General features: G+C 29.9%; 1 protein-coding gene across 1 annotated transcript in view; it reads right to left on the bottom strand.

Moving 5' to 3' along the window:
* The window catches only part of Idua (alpha-L-iduronidase), a 165373-nt gene that overhangs the window by 40050 nt on the left and 101336 nt on the right, over positions 1-23987 (bottom strand). The window contains 1 exon segment of the mRNA XM_076452166.1: positions 3987-4195. Within this exon segment, the coding sequence (XP_076308281.1) occupies positions 3987-4195 (209 nt within the window).

Below are 23987 nucleotides of genomic sequence, written 5' to 3'. Positions count from 1 at the left end.
GGAAAAAGGTGATAAAAAAGAAAATGTGCTGTATTCAGTTTCACTAAAGTACAGTAGTTGGAGGAAACAGCAATCATGAATGAAATGAAACAGCTAGATAATGAAGGTAATTAGAGATGAATGTAAGTGGATTCATCCACATGCCAACCTGAAAAATCTCATATAAGGACTGGTGAAAATGAGATGGAAAACAGTGAGACAGTTGTTGAATCTAATATAACGAAATAGAGAAGAACCATCACCTTCCATAACAGATTGTAGACTTTGTAAGAAAGTTCAGCTCTTGATAGTGAAGTAAGCATGATGTAAAAAAGTACAGGAACCATCGATGGCATAGAATATCTGAATGATGGTGACCATAGGCATGAAGGAAAAGACAACATGGCTTCAGAGAAAGATGGTGAATCAGTGGCTTAATACAGTGGGAAACTCTCATTGTAAACATTGTTGGATATATAAGCTAATAAATTCCATATCTTGTTCTTGGATCATGTGCCATTTGGCTTATTTCTTTGCATGTGCTATATTGTTTTCAAGAGTATTATATTATGGTATCAAGTAAATATTCTAATGAAACAAGTACCAATTTTTTATTTTACATTCAGCAGAATTCTACTTCTTTCACTGACAGTAAAATAAACACAGAAAATGTGTGATGTTTAGCAGTTCAAACTCTCAAGAGTAACACTTTGAAAATTTGTGACCAATAATAAAGAAAGAGGCCACAGCTGCTCATTCTATTTCTGATAACTTTTCATCATACTTTGATGATTTGTCTAGTGGCTGAAGAATCAATACTGTTAGGGAAGAGATAATAACAAATTAAGTTTTTATTGAAAAAAAGGTTTATATTTATTTAGTAGGATTTAAAGGTTACACAAATTAAATTTGTGATTTTGAGAAAAATAGTTTTAATCTTAACTTAAAATTTACATTGCAATCAGTCTAATAAAAAATTATTAATATATTCACATATAAATTTAGTAAAATTACTTCTTCAAAAATCAGTTATTTTCGTGTACACTGATGTTACTTTTTTGAAAGTTTGCCAAACATACTGTATTAAAAAGTTATAACAAGGAAACTATAATGAGTAAAAAATAAGAGTTAAACAAGAGCAGGAATAGGAAAAGAAAAAGGCTACACAATCAGAGAGTGAAGTCCTGTAGGCAATGGACTGAATAAGTTTCTTACATGAAGATGGATTGTCAACACTCTTAGGTGAAAGACAGACATAGTTGGAGCAAGAGAAATTGGAAATAGGACATAAAGAGGAGGTATGGATACCAAGTGATGAACCAGAAGAAATCAAGGTTGTGCCAGCACCACCCATATGATCCAAATCAAGGTTGTGTCAGCACCACCCATATGATCCAAATCAAGGTTGAGCCAGCACCACCCATATGATCCAACAATAAATGTTGAAATCACAAGGAAGAAAAGGAATAAGAAAACATGCATACAAAAAAAGGTAAGTTCAGTTCTAGATGAAAGTACCAACTGCCAGGGCCAAAATTTGAGGAACTGGAGAACAGAATAGGGGAAGTTTGGTGTTAAGAGTGATAAAGACATGGATGAGAGGCATTCTGAACTAAGAGTGAGCCCAACAGAAAACTTGAAAGTAGAGAGGCAATTTTGTGGTTGGGATTATATCAGGATGAGAAACACAATCAGCCTCCTAGTTCAGCATCTGTGGCACATGAAGAGCAGTGAGATGAACCTTAAGGGAATAAGCCAAACAATAGCAGGCCCAATGCATGGAAAACATGTAACCCCTGACTGTTGATATAAAAAAATGATTGTGGAATGGTCAGAGTAAAGCCAACCAATCCATGAGTGGAATGGTCAGAGTAAAGCCAACCAATTCATGAGAAGAGGGGCAATAACTTGATGGATGGTGAGAAGTTCAAAGATTAAGGTGTGTATAGAACTTTGGCTTCCCTTGAAGCACTCATTCAGTTTGACCATACAACAGGTGCTTCTTGCAGTGGAACCTTTCACATGAACTATGGTTTTTGATTGTGTACCTCCTATCCTCAAGAATGTAGTAGCTCAACGATGCCTACACCACAGTAGGTATTCCATTATCTTGTCTCCTCTTGATCAGAGCTCTGTCTCCTCACAGGTGCTTTTCTGAATGACTTCATGACTTTGGACATGAATGAGTCCTTCAAGGGAAGCCAAAGTTTCAAAAAGCAAAAAACCTTACACACAAGGTTTGAAAGAGGAGCACAAACCTTGGACATTCACTGCTCACAAACAAAGCAGTGCAAGCTGAGATACATTGAAATTGGAAATAAAGAACTTGCCCAGATGTACCAAATATAAGGTGAGTGTGAAAAAAAACTTAAGAAGTTAGCTCAGAGAAGCAGCCTCCTGCAGAAGAATACAGGTGTCATACCTGAGTCTTATTAAGAAGGGACAAAGAGAAATCAACAATCCAAGTTATAAAGAAATCTCAGCTTCAGTTTGTGAACAAGATAGGCAAGTGTCACATGACTCAAAGAGAGAAGATGCAGATGCAAAAGGATGAACACAGTACTGGAAGGAGTGATCCAAATATATAAAATAAAGAAAATGTCTGGAGGACAGAATAATCAGAATATGTAAAAAGGTATCCAAAACATCTACCTTAGTCAATCATGATCTGGGTGGAAAGAATCCTTCCATATAGATACAAGAGATAAAAATAAACCAGTTGAAAGATGACAGATTGATAGCCAGACATTAGTTTCTATTCCTTTTGGTACTACCAAAAGATTAGAGGAATAAACACTTTAATGACATTTTTAAGATACTAAGGATAAAAGGAACAGAAATAAGAGGAAAGTAATCAAAAAAGATAAGGAGGTGAGAAGAAATAGGAGGATAAGCTGCAAGTAAGAACCTGCGCGTAACCCATCTATACAACAACAATGAAAACCAAAGGCTGGTTAAGACAAACAGAAGGATCTCCAAAGAGCAAGGCCTGACAGAGTAGCCACTGACAAGATTCACTGAAGAGATGAGCAATGACCTGGGCATCAAGAACTAGGAAGATGGGAAGAAGAAAGCCAGAAATCTGGGTGGAAAAAGGAGATGTAGATTCAGCAGGCCTAGAAATAGAATAATGGAATTGATAAAGATGATAAAATTACAGTAGAAAACAAGGATTGATGTCTAGTCATTTCAGTCTGAGTCTCCAGTGAGTCGAGTTTTGGAAAACACTTGAAAACCTCCGTGCAAAAAAGCTAAACCAATGAAAAAAATAATGAAGGAATTCAAAATAGGTAAGAAAAAAATCTTTTCTTGTAACAAAACAAACCAAAAAAACTTAAATGAATTTTATGTTTTAAAATCTACCCCAATCTCATGTAACTCATTAATCATTTTAAAAACACACCTATTCCAGACAATGCTGAGGAAAAGAGTAAAGTTATCTTATGTGCAAGTGCTTAATGGAGAGTTATTACACAAGGAGGTTGTGTCATCTTCTTACTGGTAGAGGGCTATCATTGCATAATGATGTCACCATACATTAGCACAGTTCAAGTTAAACATACCATTTAGTTCGAAGTGAGCTAATTACTAGCAACATTCAAATCTCATGAGATACATGAGAGAAAAAGTTATTCTGTGTGAGGAAGTGATGTATCATCTCAAAAATAATATATTTTCATAATATATTATTTGTGTATTGAATAATATTTTGCTTTTCCAGTTACTTGTTCAATTCAAACATCAGAAGTCTGCAGACAAGGATGACTAACATGGAATTATCAACAAAAAATTATGCAACATATTTTAATTAATAGTCATGCAATGAATTTTATATGTAGATACAATATAATGATTTGCAAATTACTACGCTTCTTTCTCTTTAAAGTTGTGTAACTACTCTATATAAATTTATTAATGAACGAAAAGATGGACCAATGCATGACAGTGTTGTGATTCAATTTTAGCATTTATTTCCTTGTGAAAACAAAACTGAATTTAACCAATACCTTTTTATGGAAAGAAATAAAGTCCAACGTCATGTTGTTTTGATTTTTATGCAAATACATTTGTTTAGCACAGTGGTCTAAGAAACTCCAGCACAGCGGTGAACGACCCGTTGAGGGAGGATGACACGATCCTCCTGGTCCTCCCAGCTTCAACTTGGAACAAGTCATTTTCAGTCCTTCTTGTGATGCATCATAATAATTAAGAAAACCTACAAATAATAAAAACAGCAGACATTTTAAGATAAATAAAACAGCAAGAAACAATTTTTTTATTCAAGAGAAAAAGTCTGACTGCAATTTATGTTTAAAATAAAACATGTTTTTATTATATTACTAATAAGAACAAACAAACAAATCTGGTGACTATGGATGGTAGACATAGTTGTTTCTGTTGCATAATCAATATGCAGCCAGCAACAGGAATTTTTTTAATCCATAACTGTAGTTGCTTTGAAATATAATTGTACTGGATAGCTCACTAAAGTTTTATATAACATACAAATACAACTAATTTGAACACTTCAGGAGATTGGCAATTAGAATAATCTATACATTTAATCTTGTTTGAAGTCCATACTCAATGACTTTATGATACACAAAATCAAACAGATAACAACAATACAAAAACAAAACATTAATATAAGTAGTACATCTATCAATGCACAATTATTCATCAGTGAAAACCATTCTGCACAAGTTTCAAAAACATTTGTTTGGATTGTAATCAGACAGAATGAAAGAATATAAGACAACTGTATATTTATATTATGTTTAAAATAACACCTGAAAATGGTTGTCATCAGTGATCAAAATGTTGTACCTGTTTGAAAAGAAAACATTCTTAAAGTTGAAGTTGTAACTTGGTATAGGATATCCAAAATACTCGTTACATGGTGTATGTAAATTTTAAATTACCAGTCTATGTAAATCAAACATTACCAATCACTACATGTGATTGTCTTTATTTGTCTTTATTCAAAGATAAACCTCTGGGTTTAATTATTTCCATCAATTTACTTTCATTCAGTTCTGTGTGTTTACTCAAGAAAACAAACAAATTAATGTTGGTTTGGTCTGTTTTGAATTTTGTGCAAATCTACACAAGAACTAACTGCACTAGCCATCCCTAATTTAGTAGTGTAAGATGAGAGGTAAGGCAGCTAGTCATCACCATTCACCACCAACTCTTGGGCCACTCTTTTACCAATGAATAGTGAGACTGAAAATCACATTATAATGCCCCCATGGCTGAAAAAGAGAGCATGTTTGGTGTGATGGGGATTCAAACCCACTACCCAAAATTGTTATATCATCCAACAGTACACAGTTGTTACAGCTAATGACATCTTTTGATACACTTGACAATTTTTGTATTTTACAGTAAATTTGTATTCATTTAAATAATTAGTTCATAAATTGTCTCACTGATGTAGACTTTCCTACATTCACAGATTATTTTATAAACTCTCTGTCTGAGCTTGTTCTCTTATAATAATTACAAATCTTTTTTGAGAATTCTTTGGTAGACTAGTAAAAACATTTTTCCATTTGATTTAAGATCATATAGTTAAATTATAGAAAACAAAGTAAGTATTACATGTATTGTCATTCCATATACTGTTGACATCAACAAAGTAAGTATTACCTGTATTGTCATTTCATCTACTGTTGATATTAACAAAGTAATATTACCTGTATTGTCATTTCATCTTTTGTTGGGATCAACAAAGTAAGTATTACCTGTATTGTCATTTCATCTACTGTTGATATCAACAAAGAAAGTATTACCTGTATTGTCATTTCATCTACTGTTGATATCAACAAAGTAAGTATTACCTGTATTGTCATTTCATCTACTGTTGATATCAACAAAGTAAGTATTACCTGTATTGTCATTTCATCTACTGTTGATATCAACAAAGAAAGTATTACCTGTATTGTCATTTCATCTACTGTTGATATCAACAAAGTAAGTATTACCTGTATTGTCATTTCATCTACTGTTGATATCAACAAAGTAAGTATTACCTGTATTGTCATTTCATCTACTGTTGATATCAACAAAGTAAGTATTACCTGTATTGTCATTTCATCTACTGTTGATATCAACAAAGTAAGTATTACCTGTATTGTCATTTCATCTACTGTTGATATCAACAAAGTAAGTATTACCTGTATTGTCATTTCATCTACTGTTGATATCAACAAAGTAAGTATTACCTGTATTGTCATTTCATCTACTGTTGATATCAACAAAGTAAGTATTACCTGTATTGTCATTTCATCTACTGTTGATATCAACAAAGTATTACCTGTATTGTCATTTCATCTACTGTTGATATCAACAAAGTAAGTATTACCTATATTGTCATTTCATCTTTTGTTGGTATCAACAAAGTAAGTATTACCTGTATTGTCATTTCATCTACTGTTGATAAAAACAAAATAAATATTACCTGTATTGTCATTTCATCTACTGTTGATATCAACAAAGAAAGTATTACCTGTATTGTCATTTCATCTACTGTTGATATCAACAAAGAAAGTATTACCTGTATTGTCATTTCATTTACTGTTGATATCAACATCGAAAGTATTACCTGTATTGTCATTTCATCTACTGTTGATATCAAAGAAAGTATTACCTGTATTGTCATTTCATCTACTGTTGATATTAACAAAATAAGTATTACCTGTATTGTCATTTCATCTACTGTTGATATTAACAAAGTAAGTATTACCTGTATTGTCATTTCATCTACTGTTGATATCAACAAAGTAAGTATTACCTGTATTGTCATTTCATCTACTGTTGATATCAACAAAGTAAGTATTACCTGTATTGTCATTTCATCTACTGTTGATATCAACAAAGAAAGTATTACCTGTATTGTCATTTCATCTACTGTTGATATCAACAAAGAAAGTATTACCTGTATTGTCATTTCATCTATTGTTGATATTAACAAAGAAAGTATTACCTGTATTGTCATTTCATCTACTGTTGATATCAACAAAGTAAGTATTACCTGTATTGTCATTTCATCTACTGTTGATATCAACAAAGTAAGTATTACCTGTATTGTCATTTCATCTACTGTTGATATCAACAAAGTAAGTATTACCTGTATTGTCATTTCATCTACTGTTGATATCAACAAAGTAAGTATTACCTGTATTGTCATTTCATCTTTTGTTGGTATCAACAAAGTAAGTATTACCTGTATTGTCATTTCATCTACTGTTGATATCAACAAAGTAAGTATTACCTGTATTGTCATTTCATCTACTGTTGATATCAACAAAGTAAGTATTACCTGTATTGTCATTTCATCTACTGTTGATATCAACAAAGTATTAAGTATTCATCTACTGTATTGTCATTTCATCTACTGTTGATATCAACAAAGTATTACCTGTATTGTCATTTAATCTATCTATTGTATTACCTGTATTGTATCATCTACTGTTGATATCAACAAAAAAGTATTACCTGTATTGTCATTTCATCTACTGTTGATATCAACAAAGTAAGTATTACCTGTATTGTCATTTCATCTACTGTTGATATCAACATCGTAAGTATTACCTGTATTGTCATTTCATCTACTGTTGATATCAACAAAGTATTACCTGGATTGTCATTTCATCTTTTGTTGGTATCAACAAAGTATTACCTGTATTGTCATTTCATCTACTGTTGATATCAACAAAATAAGTATTACCTGTATTGTCATTTCATCTACTGTTGATATCAACAAAGTATTACCTGTATTGTCATTTCATCTACTGTTGATATCAACAAAGTAAGTATTACCTGTATTGTCATTTCATCTACTGTTGATATCAACAAAGTAAGTATTACCTGTATTGTCATTTCATCTACTGTTGATATCAACAAAGTATTACCTGTATTGTCATTTCATCTACTGTTGATAAAAACAAAGTAAGTATTACCTGTATTGTCATTTCATCTACTGTTGATATCAACAAAGTAAGTATTACCTGTATTGTCATTTCATCTACTGTTGATATCAACAAAGTAAGTATTACCTGTATTGTCATTTCATCTACTGTTGATATCAACAAAGTAAGTATTACCTGTATTGTCATTTCATCTACTGTTGATATTAACAAATAAGTATTACCTGTATTGTCATTTCATCTTTTGTTGATGTCAACAAAGTATTACCTGTATTGTCATTTCATCTACTGTTGATATCAACAAAGTAAGTATTACCTGTATTGTCATTTCATCTACTGTTGATATCAACAAAGTAAGTATTACCTGTATTGTCATTTCATCTACTGTTGATATCAACAAAGTAAGTATTACCTGTATTGTCATTTCATCTACTGTTGATATCAACAAAGTAAGTATTACCTGTATTGTCATTTCATCTACTGTTGATATCAACAAAGTAAGTATTACCTGTATTGTCATTTCATTTACTGTTGATATCAACAAAGTAAGTATTACCTGTATTGTCATTTCATCTACTGTTGATATCAACAAAGTATTAACTGTATTGTCATTTCATCTACTGTTGATTTCAACAAAGTATTACCTATATTGTCATTTCATCTTTTGTTGATAAAACAAAGTAAGTATTACCTGTATTGTCATTTCATCTACTGTTGATATCAACAATGTAAGTATTACCTGTATTGTCATTTCATCTACTGTTGGTATCAACAAAGTAAGTATTAAATGTATTGTCATTTCATCTACTGTTTATATCAATAAAATATATATTACCTCTATTCTCATTTCATCTACTATTGATATTAACAAAGTAAGTTTTACCTGTATTGTCATTTTATCTTTTGTTGGTATCAACAAAGTATTACCTGTATTGTCATTTCATCTACTGTTGATATCAACAAAGTAAGTATTACCTGTATTGTCATTTCATCTACTGTTGATATTAACAAAGTAAGTATTACCTGTATTGTCATTTCATCTACTGTTGATATCAACAAAGTAAGTATTACCTGTATTGTCATTTCATCTACTGTTGATATCAACAAAGTAAGTATTACCTGTATTGTCATTTCATCTACTGTTGATATCAACAAAGTATTAACTGTATTGTCATTTCATCTACTGTTGATATCAACAAAGTAAGTATTACCTGTATTGTCATTTCATCTACTGTTGATATCAACAAAGTAAGTATTACCTGTATTGTCATTTCATCTACTGTTGATATCAACAAAGTAAGTATTACCTGTATTGTCATTTCATCTACTGTTGATATCAACAAAGTAAGTATTACCTGTATTGTCATTTCATCTACTGTTGATATCAACAAAGTAAGTATTACCTGTATTGTCATTTCATCTACTGTTGATATCAACAAAGAAAGTATTACCTGTATTGTCATTTCATCTATTGTTGATATTAACAAAGAAAGTATTACCTGTATTGTCATTTCATCTACTGTTGATATCAACAAAGTAAGTATTACCTGTATTGTCATTTCATCTACTGTTGATATCAACAAAGTAAGTATTACCTGTATTGTCATTTCATCTACTGTTGATATCAACAAAGTAAGTATTACCTGTATTGTCATTTCATCTACTGTTGATATCAACAAAGTAAGTATTACCTGTATTGTCATTTCATCTACTGTTGATATCAACAAAGTATTACCTGTATTGTCATTTCATCTATTGTTGATATCAACAAAGTATTACCTGTATTGTCATTTCATCTTTTGTTAGTATCAACAAAGTATTACCTGTATTGTCATTTAATCTACTGTTGATATCAACAAAGTAAGTATTACCTGTATTGTCATTTCATCTACTGTTGATATCAACAAAGTATTACCTGTATTGTCATTTCATCTACTGTTGATATCAACAAAGTAAGTATTACCTGTATTGTCATTTCATCTACTGTTGATATCAACAAAGTAAGTATTACCTGTATTGTCATTTCATCTACTGTTGATATCAACAAAGTAAGTATTACCTGTATTGTCATTTCATCTACTGTTGATATCAACAAAGTAAGTATTACCTGTATTGTCATTTCATCTACTGTTGATATCAACAAAATAAATATTACCTGTATTGTCATTTCATCTACTGTTGATATCAACAAAGTAAGTATTACCTGTATTGTCATTTCATCTTTTGTTGGTATCAACAAAGTAAGTATTACCTGTATTGTCATTTCATCTACTGTTGATATCAACAAAGTAAGTATTACCTGTATTGTCATTTCATCTACTGTTGATATCAACAAAGTAAGTATTACCTGTATTGTCATTTCATCTACTGTTGATATCAACAAAGTAAGTATTACCTGTATTGTCATTTCATCTACTGTTGATATCAACAAAATAAGTATTACCTGTATTGTCATTTCATCTACTGTTGATATCAACAAAGTAAGTATTACCTGTATTGTCATTTCATCTACTGTTGATATCAACAAAGTAAGTATTACCTGTATTGTCATTTCATCTACTGTTGATATCAACAAAGTAAGTATTACCTGTATTGTCATTTCATCTACTGTTGATATCAACAAAGTAAGTATTACCTGTATTGTCATTTCATCTACTGTTGATATCAACAAAGTATTACCTGTATTGTCATTTCATCTACTGTTGATATCAACAAAGTAAGTATTACCTGTATTGTCATTTCATCTACTGTTGATATCAACAAAGTAAGTATTACCTGTATTGTCATTTCATCTACTGTTGATAAAAACAAAGTAAGTATTACCTGTATTGTCATTTCATCTACTGTTGATATCAACAAAGTAAGTATTACCTGTATTGTCATTTCATCTACTGTTGATATCAACAAAGTAAGTATTACCTGTATTGTCATTTCATCTATTGTTGATATCAACAAAGTAAGTATTACCTGTATTGTCATTTCATATACTGTTGATATCAACAAAGAAAATATTACCTGTATTGTCATTTCATCTACTGTTGATATCAACAAAGTATTACCTGTATTGTCATTTCATCTACTGTTGATATCAACAAAGTAAGTATTACCTGTATTGTCATTTCATCTACTGTTGATATCAACAAAGTAAGTATTACCTGTATTGTCATTTCATCTACTGTTGATATCAACAAAGTAAGTATTACCTGTATTGTCATTTCATCTACTGTTGATATCAACAAAGTATTACCTGTATTGTCATTTCATCTACTGTTGATATCAACAAAGTAAGTATTACCTGTATTGTCATTTCATCTACTGTTGATATCAACAAAGTAAGTATTACCTGTATTGTCATTTCATCTACTGTTGATATCAACAAAGTAAGTATTACCTGTATTGTCATTTCATCTACTGTTGATATCAACAAAGTAAGTATTACCTGTATTGTCATTTCATCTACTGTTGATATCAACAAAGTAAGTATTACCTGTATTGTCATTTCATTTACTGTTGATATCAACAAAGTAAGTATTACCTGTATTGTCATTTCATCTACTGTTGATATCAACAGTAATTAACAAAGTAAGTATTACCTGCATTGTCATTTCATCTTTTGTTGGTATCAACAAAGTAAGTATTACCTGTATTGTCATTTCATCTACTGTTGATATCAACAAAGAAAGTATTACCTGTATTGTCATTTCATCTACTGTTGATATCAACAAAGAAAGTATTACCTGTATTGTCATTTCATCTATTGTTGATATCAACAAAGTAAGTATTACCTGTATTGTCATTTCATCTACTGTTGATATCAAAAAAGTATTACCTGTATTGTCATTTCATCTATTGTTGATATCAACAAAGTAAGTATTACCTGTATTGTCATTTCATCTACTGTTGATATCAACAAAGTAAGTATTACCTGTATTGTCATTTCATCTACTGTTGATATCAACAAAGTAAGTATTACCTGTATTGTCATTTCATCTACTGTTGATATCAACAAAGTAAGTATTACCTGTATTGTCATTTCATCTACTGTTGATATCAACAAAGTAAGTATTACCTGTATTGTCATTTCATCTACTGTTGATATCAACAAAGTAAGTATTACCTGTATTGTCATTTCATCTACTGTTGATATGAACAATAAGTATTAACTATATTGTCATTTCATCTACTGTTGGTATCAACAAAGTAAGCATTACCTGTATTGTCATTTCATCTACTGTTGGTATCAAGAAAGTAAGCATTACCTGTATTGTCATTTCATCTACTGTTGATATCAACAAAGTAAGTATTACCTGTATTGTCATTTCATCTACTGTTGATTTCAACAAAGTAAGTATTACCTGTATTGTCATTTCATCTACTGTTGATATCAACAAAATAAGTATTACCTGTATTGTCATTTCATCTACTGTTGATATCAACAAAGTAAGTATTACCTGTATTGTCATTTCACCTATTGTTGATATCAACAAAGTAAGTATTACCTGTATTGTCATTTCATCTACTGTTGATATCAACAAAGTAAGTATTACCTGTATTGTCATTTCATCTACTGTTGATATCAACAAAGTAAGTATTACCTGTATTGTCATTTCATCTACTGTTGATATCAACAAAGTAAGTATTACCTGTATTGTCATTTCATCTACTGTTGATATCAACAAAGTAAGTATTACCTGTATTGTCATTTCATCTACTGTTGATATCAACAAAGTAAGTATTACCTGTATTGTCATTTCATCTACTGTTGATATCAACAAAGTAAGTATTACCTGTATTGTCATTTCATCTACTGTTGATATCAACAAAGTATTACCTGTATTGTCATTTCATCTACTGTTGATATCAACAAAGTATTACCTGTATTGTCATTTCATCTATTGTTGATATCAACAAAATAAGTATTACCTGTATTGTCATTTCATCTACTGTTGATATCAACAAAAAGTATTACCTGTATTGTCATTTCATCTACTGTTGATATCAACAAAGTAAGTATTACCTGTATTGTCATTTCATCTACTGTTGATATCAACAAAGTATTACCTGTATTGTCATTTCATCTACTGTTGATATCAACAAAGTAAGTATTACCTGTATTGTCATTTCATCTACTGTTGATATCAACAAAGTAAGTATTACCTGTATTGTCATTTCATCTACTGTTGATATCAACAAAGTAAGTATTACCTGTATTGTCATTTCATCTACTGTTGATATCAACAAAGTAAGTATTACCTGTATTGTCATTTCATCTACTGTTGATATCAACAAAGTAAGTATTACCTGTATTGTCATTTCATCTACTGTTGATATCAACAAAGAAAGTATTACCTGTATTGTCATTTCATCTACTGTTGATATCAACAAAGAAAGTATTACCTGTATTGTCATTTCATCTACTGTTGATATCAACAAAGTAAGTATTACCTGTATTGTCATTTCATCTACTGTTGATATCAACAAAGTAAGTATTACCTGTATTGTCATTTCATCTACTGTTGATATCAACAAAATAAGTATTACCTGTATTGTCATTTCATCTACTGTTGATATCAACAAAGTAAGTATTACCTGTATTGTCATTTCATCTACTGTTGATATCAACAAAGTAAGTATTACCTGTATTGTCATTTCATCTACTGTTGATATCAACAAAGTAAGTATTACCTGTATTGTCATTTCATCTACTGTTGATATCAACAAAGTATTACCTGTATTGTCATTTCATCTACTGTTGATATCAACAAAGTAAGTATTACCTGTATTGTCATTTCATCTACTGTTGATATCAACAAAGTAAGTATTACCTGTATTGTCATTTCATCTACTGTTGATATCAACAAAGTAAGTATTACCTGTATTGTCATTTCATCTTTTGTTGGTATCAACAAAGTATTACCTGTATTGTCATTTCATCTACTGTTGATATCAACAAAATAAGTATTACCTGTATTGTCATTTCATCTACTGTTGATATCAACAAAGTAAGTATTACCTGTATTGTCATTTCATCTACTGTTGATATCAACAAAGTAAGTATTACCTGTATTGTCATTTCATCTACTGTTGATATCAACAAAGTAAGTATTACCTGTATTGTCATTTCATCTACTGTTGATATCAACAAAGTAAGTATTACCTGTATTGTCATTTCATCTACTGTTGATATCAACAAAATAAGTATTACCTGTATTGTCATTTCATCTACTGTTGATATCAACAAAGTAAGTATTACCTGTATTGTCATTTCATCTACTGTTGATATCAACAAAGTAAGTATTACCTGTATTGTCATTTCATCTACTGTTGATATCAACAAAGTAAGTATTACCTGTATTGTCATTTCATCTACTGTTGATATCAACAAAAGTATTACCTGTATTGTCATTTCATCTTTGTTGATATCAACAAAAAGTATTACCTGTATTGTCATTTCATCTACTGTTGATATCAACAAAGTAAGTATTACCTGTATTGTCATTTCATCTACTGTTGATATCAACAAAGTAAGTATTACCTGTATTGTCATTTCATCTACTGTTGATATCAACAAAGTAAGTATTACCTGTATTGTCATTTCATCTACTGTTGATATCAACAAAGTAAGTATTACCTGTATTGTCATTTCATCTACTGTTGATATCAACAAAGTAAGTATTACCTGTATTGTCATTTCATCTACTGTTGATATCAACAAAGTAAGTATTACCTGTATTGTCATTTCATCTACTGTTGATATCAACAAAGTAAGTATTACCTGTATTGTCATTTCATCTACTGTTGATATCAACAAAGTAAGTATTACCTGTATTGTCATTTCATCTACTGTTGATATCAACAAAGTAAGTATTACCTGTATTGTCATTTCATCTACTGTTGATATCAACAAAGTAAGTATTACCTGTATTGTCATTTCATCTACTGTTGATATCAACAAAGTAAGTATTACCTGTATTGTCATTTCATCTACTGTTGATATCAACAAAGTAAGTATTACCTGTATTGTCATTTCATCTACTGTTGATATCAACAAAGTAAGTATTACCTGTATTGTCATTTCATCTACTGTTGATATCAACAAAGTAAGTATTACCTGTATTGTCATTTCATCTACTGTTGATATCAACAAAGTAAGTATTACCTGTATTGTCATTTCATCTACTGTTGATATCAACAAAGTATTACCTGTATTGTCATTTCATCTACTGTTGATATCAACAAAGTAAGTATTACCTGTATTGTCATTTCATCTACTGTTGATATCAACAAAGTAAGTATTACCTGTATTGTCATTTCATCTACTGTTGATATCAACAAAGTAAGTATTACCTGTATTGTCATTTCATCTACTGTTGATATCAACAAAGTAAGTATTACCTGTATTGTCATTTCATCTACTGTTGATATCAACATAAGTATTACCTGTATTGTCATTTCATCTACTGTTGATATCAACAAAGTAAGTATTACCTGTATTGTCATTTCATCTACTGTTGATATCAACAAAGTAAGTATTACCTGTATTGTCATTTCATCTACTGTTGATATCAACAAAGTAAGTATTACCTGTATTGTCATTTCATCTACTGTTGATATCAACAAAGTAAGTATTACCTGTATTGTCATTTCATCTACTGTTGATATCAACAAAGTAAGTATTACCTGTATTGTCATTTCATCTACTGTTGATATCAACAAAGTAAGTATTACCTGTATTGTCATTTCATCTACTGTTGATATCAACAAAGTAAGTATTACCTGTATTGTCATTTCATCTACTGTTGATATCAACAAAGTAAGTATTACCTGTATTGTCATTTCATCTACTGTTGATATCAACAAAGTAAGTATTACCTGTATTGTCATTTCATCTACTGTTGATATCAACAAAGTAAGTATTACCTGTATTGTCATTTCATCTACTGTTGATATCAACAAAGTAAGTATTACCTGTATTGTCATTTCATCTACTGTTGATATCAACAAAGTAAGTATTACCTGTATTGTCATTTCATCTACTGTTGATATCAACAAAGTAAGTATTACCTGTATTGTCATTTCATCTACTGTTGATATCAACAAAAAGTATTACCTGTATTGTCATTTCATCTACTGTTGATATCAACAAAGTAAGTATTACCTGTATTGTCATTTCATCTACTGTTGATATCAACAAAAAAGTATTACCTGTATTGTCATTTCATCTACTGTTGATATCAACAAAGTAAGTATTACCTGTATTGTCATTTCATCTACTGTTGATATCAACAAAGTAAGTATTACCTGTATTGTCATTTCATCTACTGTTGATATCAACAAAGTAAGTATTACCTGTATTGTCATTTCATCTACTGTTGATATCAACAAAGTAAGTATTACCTGTATTGTCATTTCATCTACTGTTGATATCAACAAAGTAAGTATTACCTGTATTGTCATTTCATCTACTGTTGATATCAACAAAGTAAGTATTACCTGTATTGTCATTTCATCTACTGTTGATATCAACAAAGTAAGTATTACCTGTATTGTCATTTCATCTACTGTTGATATCAACAAAGTAAGTATTACCTGTATTGTCATTTCATCTACTGTTGATATCAACAAAGTAAGTATTACCTGTATTGTCATTTCATCTACTGTTGATATCAACAAAGTAAGTATTACCTGTATTGTCATTTCATCTACTGTTGATATCAACAAAGTAAGTATTACCTGTATTGTCATTTCATCTACTGTTGATATCAACAAAGTAAGTATTACCTGTATTGTCATTTCATCTACTGTTGATATCAACAAAGTATTACCTGTATTGTCATTTCATCTACTGTTGATATCAACAAAGTAAGTATTACCTGTATTGTCATTTCATCTACTGTTGATATCAACAAAGTAAGTATTACCTGTATTGTCATTTCATCTACTGTTGATATCAACAAAGTAAGTATTACCTGTATTGTCATTTCATCTACTGTTGATATCAACAAAGTAAGTATTACCTGTATTGTCATTTCATCTACTGTTGATATCAACAAAGTAAGTATTACCTGTATTGTCATTTCATCTACTGTTGATATCAACAAAGTAAGTATTACCTGTATTGTCATTTCATCTACTGTTGATATCAACAAAGTAAGTATTACCTGTATTGTCATTTCATCTACTGTTGATATCAACAAAGTAAGTATTACCTGTATTGTCATTTCATCTACTGTTGATATCAACAAAGTAAGTATTACCTGTATTGTCATTTCATCTACTGTTGATATCAACAAAGTAAGTATTACCTGTATTGTCATTTCATCTACTGTTGATATCAACAAAGTAAGTATTACCTGTATTGTCATTTCATCTACTGTTGATATCAACAAAGTAAGTATTACCTGTATTGTCATTTCATCTACTGTTGATATCAACAAAGTAAGTATTACCTGTATTGTCATTTCATCTACTGTTGATATCAACAAAGTAAGTATTACCTGTATTGTCATTTCATCTACTGTTGATATCAACAAAGTATTACCTGTATTGTCATTTCATCTACTGTTGATATCAACAAAGTAAGTATTACCTGTATTGTCATTTCATCTACTGTTGATATCAACAAAGTAAGTATTACCTGTATTGTCATTTCATCTACTGTTGATATCAACAAAGTAAGTATTACCTGTATTGTCATTTCATCTACTGTTGATATCAACAAAGTAAGTATTACCTGTATTGTCATTTCATCTACTGTTGATATCAACAAAGTAAGTATTACCTGTATTGTCATTTCATCTACTGTTGATATCAACAAAGTAAGTATTACCTGTATTGTCATTTCATCTACTGTTGATATCAACAAAGTAAGTATTACCTGTATTGTCATTTCATCTACTGTTGATATCAACAAAGTAAGTATTACCTGTATTGTCATTTCATCTACTGTTGATATCAACAAAGTAAGTATTACCTGTATTGTCATTTCATCTACTGTTGATATCAACAAAGTAAGTATTACCTGTATTGTCATTTCATCTACTGTTGATATCAACAAAGTAAGTATTACCTGTATTGTCATTTCATCTACTGTTGATATCAACAAAGTAAGTATTACCTGTATTGTCATTTCATCTACTGTTGATATCAACAAAGTAAGTATTACCTGTATTGTCATTTCATCTACTGTTGATATCAACAAAGTAAGTATTACCTGTATTGTCATTTCATCTACTGTTGATATCAACAAAGTAAGTATTACCTGTATTGTCATTTCATCTACTGTTGATATCAACAAAGTAAGTATTACCTGTATTGTCATTTCATCTACTGTTGATATCAACAAAGTAAGTATTACCTGTATTGTCATTTCATCTACTGTTGATATCAACAAAGTAAGTATTACCTGTATTGTCATTTCATCTACTGTTGATATCAACAAAGTAAGTATTACCTGTATTGTCATTTCATCTACTGTTGATATCAACAAAGTAAGTATTACCTGTATTGTCATTTCATCTACTGTTGATATCAACAAAGTAAGTATTACCTGTATTGTCATTTCATCTACTGTTGATATCAACAAAGTAAGTATTACCTGTATTGTCATTTCATCTACTGTTGATATCAACAAAGTAAGTATTACCTGTATTGTCATTTCATCTACTGTTGATATCAACAAAGTAAGTATTACCTGTATTGTCATTTCATCTACTGTTGATATCAACAAAGTAAGTATTACCTGTATTGTCATTTCATCTACTGTTGATATCAACAAAGTAAGTATTACCTGTATTGTCATTTCATCTACTGTTGATATCAACAAAGTAAGTATTACCTGTATTGTCATTTCATCTACTGTTGATATCAACAAAGTAAGTATTACCTGTATTGTCATTTCATCTACTGTTGATATCAACAAAGTAAGTATTACCTGTATTGTCATTTCATCTACTGTTGATATCAACAAAGTAAGTATTACCTGTATTGTCATTTCATCTACTGTTGATATCAACAAAGTAAGTATTACCTGTATTGTCATTTCATCTACTGTTGATATCAACAAAGTAAGTATTACCTGTATTGTCATTTCATCTACTGTTGATATCAACAAAGTATTACCTGTATTGTCATTTCATCTACTGTTGATATCAACAAAGTAAGTATTACCTGTATTGTCATTTCATCTACTGTTGATATCAACAAAGTAAGTATTACCTGTATTGTCATTTCATCTACTGTTGATATCAACAAAGTAAGTATTACCTGTATTGTCATTTCATCTACTGTTGATATCAACAAAGTAAGTATTACCTGTATTGTCATTTCATCTACTGTTGATATCAACAAAGTAAGTATTACCTGTATTGTCATTTCATCTACTGTTGATATCAACAAAGTAAGTATTACCTGTATTGTCATTTCATCTACTGTTGATATCAACAAAGTAAGTATTACCTGTATTGTCATTTCATCTACTGTTGATATCAACAAAGTAAGTATTACCTGTATTGTCATTTCATCTACTGTTGATATCAACAAAGTAAGTATTACCTGTATTGTCATTTCATCTACTGTTGATATCAACAAAGTAAGTATTACCTGTATTGTCATTTCATCTACTGTTGATATCAACAAAAAGTATTACCTGTATTGTCATTTCATCTACTGTTGATATCAACAAAGTAAGTATTACCTGTATTGTCATTTCATCTACTGTTGATATCAACAAAGTAAGTATTACCTGTATTGTCATTTCATCTACTGTTGATATCAACAAAGTAAGTATTACCTGTATTGTCATTTCATCTACTGTTGATATCAACAAAGTAAGTATTACCTGTATTGTCATTTCATCTACTGTTGATATCAACAAAGTAAGTATTACCTGTATTGTCATTTCATCTACTGTTGATATCAACAAAGAAAGTATTACCTGTATTGTCATTTCATCTACTGTTGATATCAACAAAGTAAGTATTACCTGTATTGTCATTTCATCTACTGTTGATATCAACAAAGTAAGTATTACCTGTATTGTCATTTCATCTACTGTTGATATCAACAAAGTAAGTATTACCTGTATTGTCATTTCATCTACTGTTGATATCAACAAAGTAAGTATTACCTGTATTGTCATTTCATCTACTGTTGATATCAACAAAAAGTATTAACTGTATTGTCATTTCATCTACTGTTGATATCAACAAAGTAAGTATTACCTGTATTGTCATTTCATCTACTGTTGATATCAACAAAGTAAGTATTACCTGTATTGTCATTTCATCTACTGTTGATATCAACAAAGTAAGTATTACCTGTATTGTCATTTCATCTACTGTTGATATCAACAAAGTAAGTATTACCTGTATTGTCATTTCATCTACTGTTGATATCAACAAAGTAAGTATTACCTGTATTGTCATTTCATCTACTGTTGATGTCAACAAAGTAAGTATTACCTATATTGTCATTTCATCTTTTGTTGGTATCAACAAAGTAAGTATTACCTGTATTGTCATTTCATCTACTGTTGATATCAACAAAGTAAGTATTACCTGTATTGTCATTTCATCTACTGTTGATATCAACAAAGTAAGTATTACCTGTATTGTCATTTCATCTACTGTTGATATCAACAAAGTAAGTATTACCTGTATTGTCATTTCATCTACTGTTGATATCAACAAAGTAAGTATTACCTGTATTGTCATTTCATCTACTGTTGATATCAACAAAGTAAGTATTACCTGTATTGTCATTTCATCTACTGTTGATATCAACAAAGTAAGTATTACCTGTATTGTCATTTCATCTACTGTTGATATCAACAAAGTAAGTATTACCTGTATTGTCATTTCATCTACTGTTGATATCAACAAAGTAAGTATTACCTGTATTGTCATTTCATCTACTGTTGATATCAACAAAGTAAGTATTACCTGTATTGTCATTTCATCTACTGTTGATATCAACAAAGTAAGTATTACCTGTATTGTCATTTCATCTACTGTTGATATCAACAAAGTAAGTATTACCTGTATTGTCATTTCATCTACTGTTGATATCAACAAAGTAAGTATTACCTGTATTGTCATTTCATCTACTGTTGATATCAACAAAGTAAGTATTACCTGTATTGTCATTTCATCTACTGTTGATATCAACAAAGTAAGTATTACCTGTATTGTCATTTCATCTACTGTTGATATCAACAAAGTAAGTATTACCTGTATTGTCATTTCATCTACTGTTGATATCAACAAAGTAAGTATTACCTGTATTGTCATTTCATCTACTGTTGATATCAACAAAGTAAGTATTACCTGTATTGTCATTTCATCTACTGTTGATATCAACAAAGTAAAGTATTACCTGTATTGTCATTTCATCTACTGTTAATATCAACAAAGAAAGTATTACCTGTATTGTCATTTCATCTACTTTTGGTATCAACAAAGTAAGCATTACCTGTATTGTCATTTCATCTACTGTTGATATCAAAAAGTAAGTATTACCTGTATTGTCATTTCATCTACTGTTGATATCAACAAAGTAAGTATTACCTGTATTGTCATTTCATCTACTGTTGATATCAACAAAGTAAGTATTACCTGTATTGTCATTTCATCTACTGTTGATATCAACAAAGTAAGTATTACCTGTATTGTCATTTCATCTACTGTTGATATCAACAAAGTAAGTATTACCTGTATTGTCATTTCATCTACTGTTGATATCAACAAAGTAAGTATTACCTGTATTGTCATTTCATCTACTGTTGATATCAACAAAGTAAGTATTACCTGTATTGTCATTTCATCTACTGTTGATATCAACAAAGTAAGTATTACCTGTATTGTCATTTCATCTACTGTTGATATCAACAAAGTAAGTATTACCTGTATTGTCATTTCATCTACTGTTGATATCAACAAAGTAAGTATTACCTGTATTGTCATTTCATCTACTGTTGATATCAACAAAGTAAGTATTACCTGTATTGTCATTTCATCTACTGTTGATATCAACAAAGTATTACCTGTATTGTCATTTCATCTATTGTTGATATCAACAAAGTAAGTATTACCTGTATTGTCATTTCATCTACTGTTGATATCAACAAAGTAAGTATTACCTGTATTGTCATTTCATCTACTGTTGATATCAACAAAGTAAGTATTACCTGTATTGTCATTTCATCTACTGTTGATATCAACAAAGTAAGTATTACCTGTATTGTCATTTCATCTACTGTTGATATCAACAAAGTAAGTATTACCTGTATTGTCATTTCATCTACTGTTGATATCAACAAAGAAAGTATTACCTGTATTGTCATTTCATCTACTGTTGATATCAACAAAGTAAGTATTACCTGTATTGTCATTTCATCTACTGTTGATATCAACAAAGTAAGTATTACCTGTATTGTCATTTCATCTACTGTTGATATCAACAAAGTAAGTATTACCTGTATTGTCATTTCATCTACTGTTGATATCAACAAAGTAAGTATTACCTGTATTGTCATTTCATCTACTGTTGATATCAACAAAGTAAGTATTACCTGTATTGTCATTTCATCTACTGTTGATATCAACAAAGTAAGTATTACCTGTATTGTCATTTCATCTACTGTTGATATCAACAAAGTAAGTATTACCTGTATTGTCATTTCATCTACTGTTGATATCAACAAAGTAAGTATTACCTGTATTGTCATTTCATCTACTGTTGATATCAACAAAGTAAGTATTACCTGTATTGTCATTTCATCTACTGTTGATATCAACAAAGTAAGTATTACCTGTATTGTCATTTCATCTACTGTTGATATCAACAAAGTAAGTATTACCTGTATTGTCATTTCATCTACTGTTGATATCAACAAAGTAAGTATTACCTGTATTGTCATTTCATCTACTGTTGATATCAACAAAGTAAGTATTACCTGTATTGTCATTTCATCTATTGTTGATATCAACAAAGTAAGTATTACCTGTATTGTCATTTCATCTACTGTTGATATCAACAGTAAGTATTACCTGTATTGTCATTTCATCTACTGTTGATATCAACAAAGTAAGTATTACCTGTATTGTCATTTCATCTACTGTTGATATCAACAAAGTAAGTATTACCTGTATTGTCATTTCATCTACTGTTGATATCAACAAAGAAAGTATTACCTGTATTGTCATTTCATCTACTGTTGATATCAACAAAGTAAGTATTACCTGTATTGTCATTTCATCTACTGTTGATATCAACAAAGTAAGTATTACCTGTATTGTCATTTCATCTACTGTTGATATCAACAAAGTAAGTATTACCTGTATTGTCATTTCATCTACTGTTGATATCAACAAAGTAAGTATTACCTGTATTGTCATTTCATCTACTGTTGATATCAACAAAGTATTACCTGTATTGTCATTTCATCTACTGTTGATATCAACAAAGTAAGTATTACCTGTATTGTCATTTCATCTACTGTTGATATCAACAAAGTAAGTATTACCTGTATTGTCATTTCATCTACTGTTGATATCAACAAAGTAAGTATTACCTGTATTGTCATTTCATCTACTGTTGATATCAACAAAGTATTACCTGTATTGTCATTTCATCTACTGTTGATATCAACAAAGTAAGTATTACCTGTATTGTCATTTCATCTACTGTTGATATCAACAAAGTAAGTATTACCTGTATTGTCATTTCATCTACTGTTGATATCAACAAAGTAAGTATTACCTGTATTGTCATTTCATCTACTGTTGATATCAACAAAGTAAGTATTACCTGTATTGTCATTTCATCTACTGTTGATATCAACAAAGTAAGTATTACCTGTATTGTCATTTCATCTACTGTTGATATCAACAAAGTAAGTATTACCTGTATTGTCATTTCATCTACTGTTGATATCAACAAAGTAAGTATTACCTGTATTGTCATTTCATCTACTGTTGATATCAACAAAGTAAGTATTACCTGTATTGTCATTTCATCTACTGTTGATATCAACAAAGTAAGTATTACCTGTATTGTCATTTCATCTACTGTTGATAT

The sequence above is a fragment of the Tachypleus tridentatus genome, chromosome 8 (genome assembly GCF_004210375.1).
Source record: "Tachypleus tridentatus isolate NWPU-2018 chromosome 8, ASM421037v1, whole genome shotgun sequence".
Taxonomy (NCBI): Eukaryota; Metazoa; Arthropoda; class Merostomata; order Xiphosura; family Limulidae; genus Tachypleus; species Tachypleus tridentatus.
The sequence above is the reverse complement of the archived record's forward strand: the minus strand, read 5'-3'. Positions and strand labels throughout refer to the sequence as shown.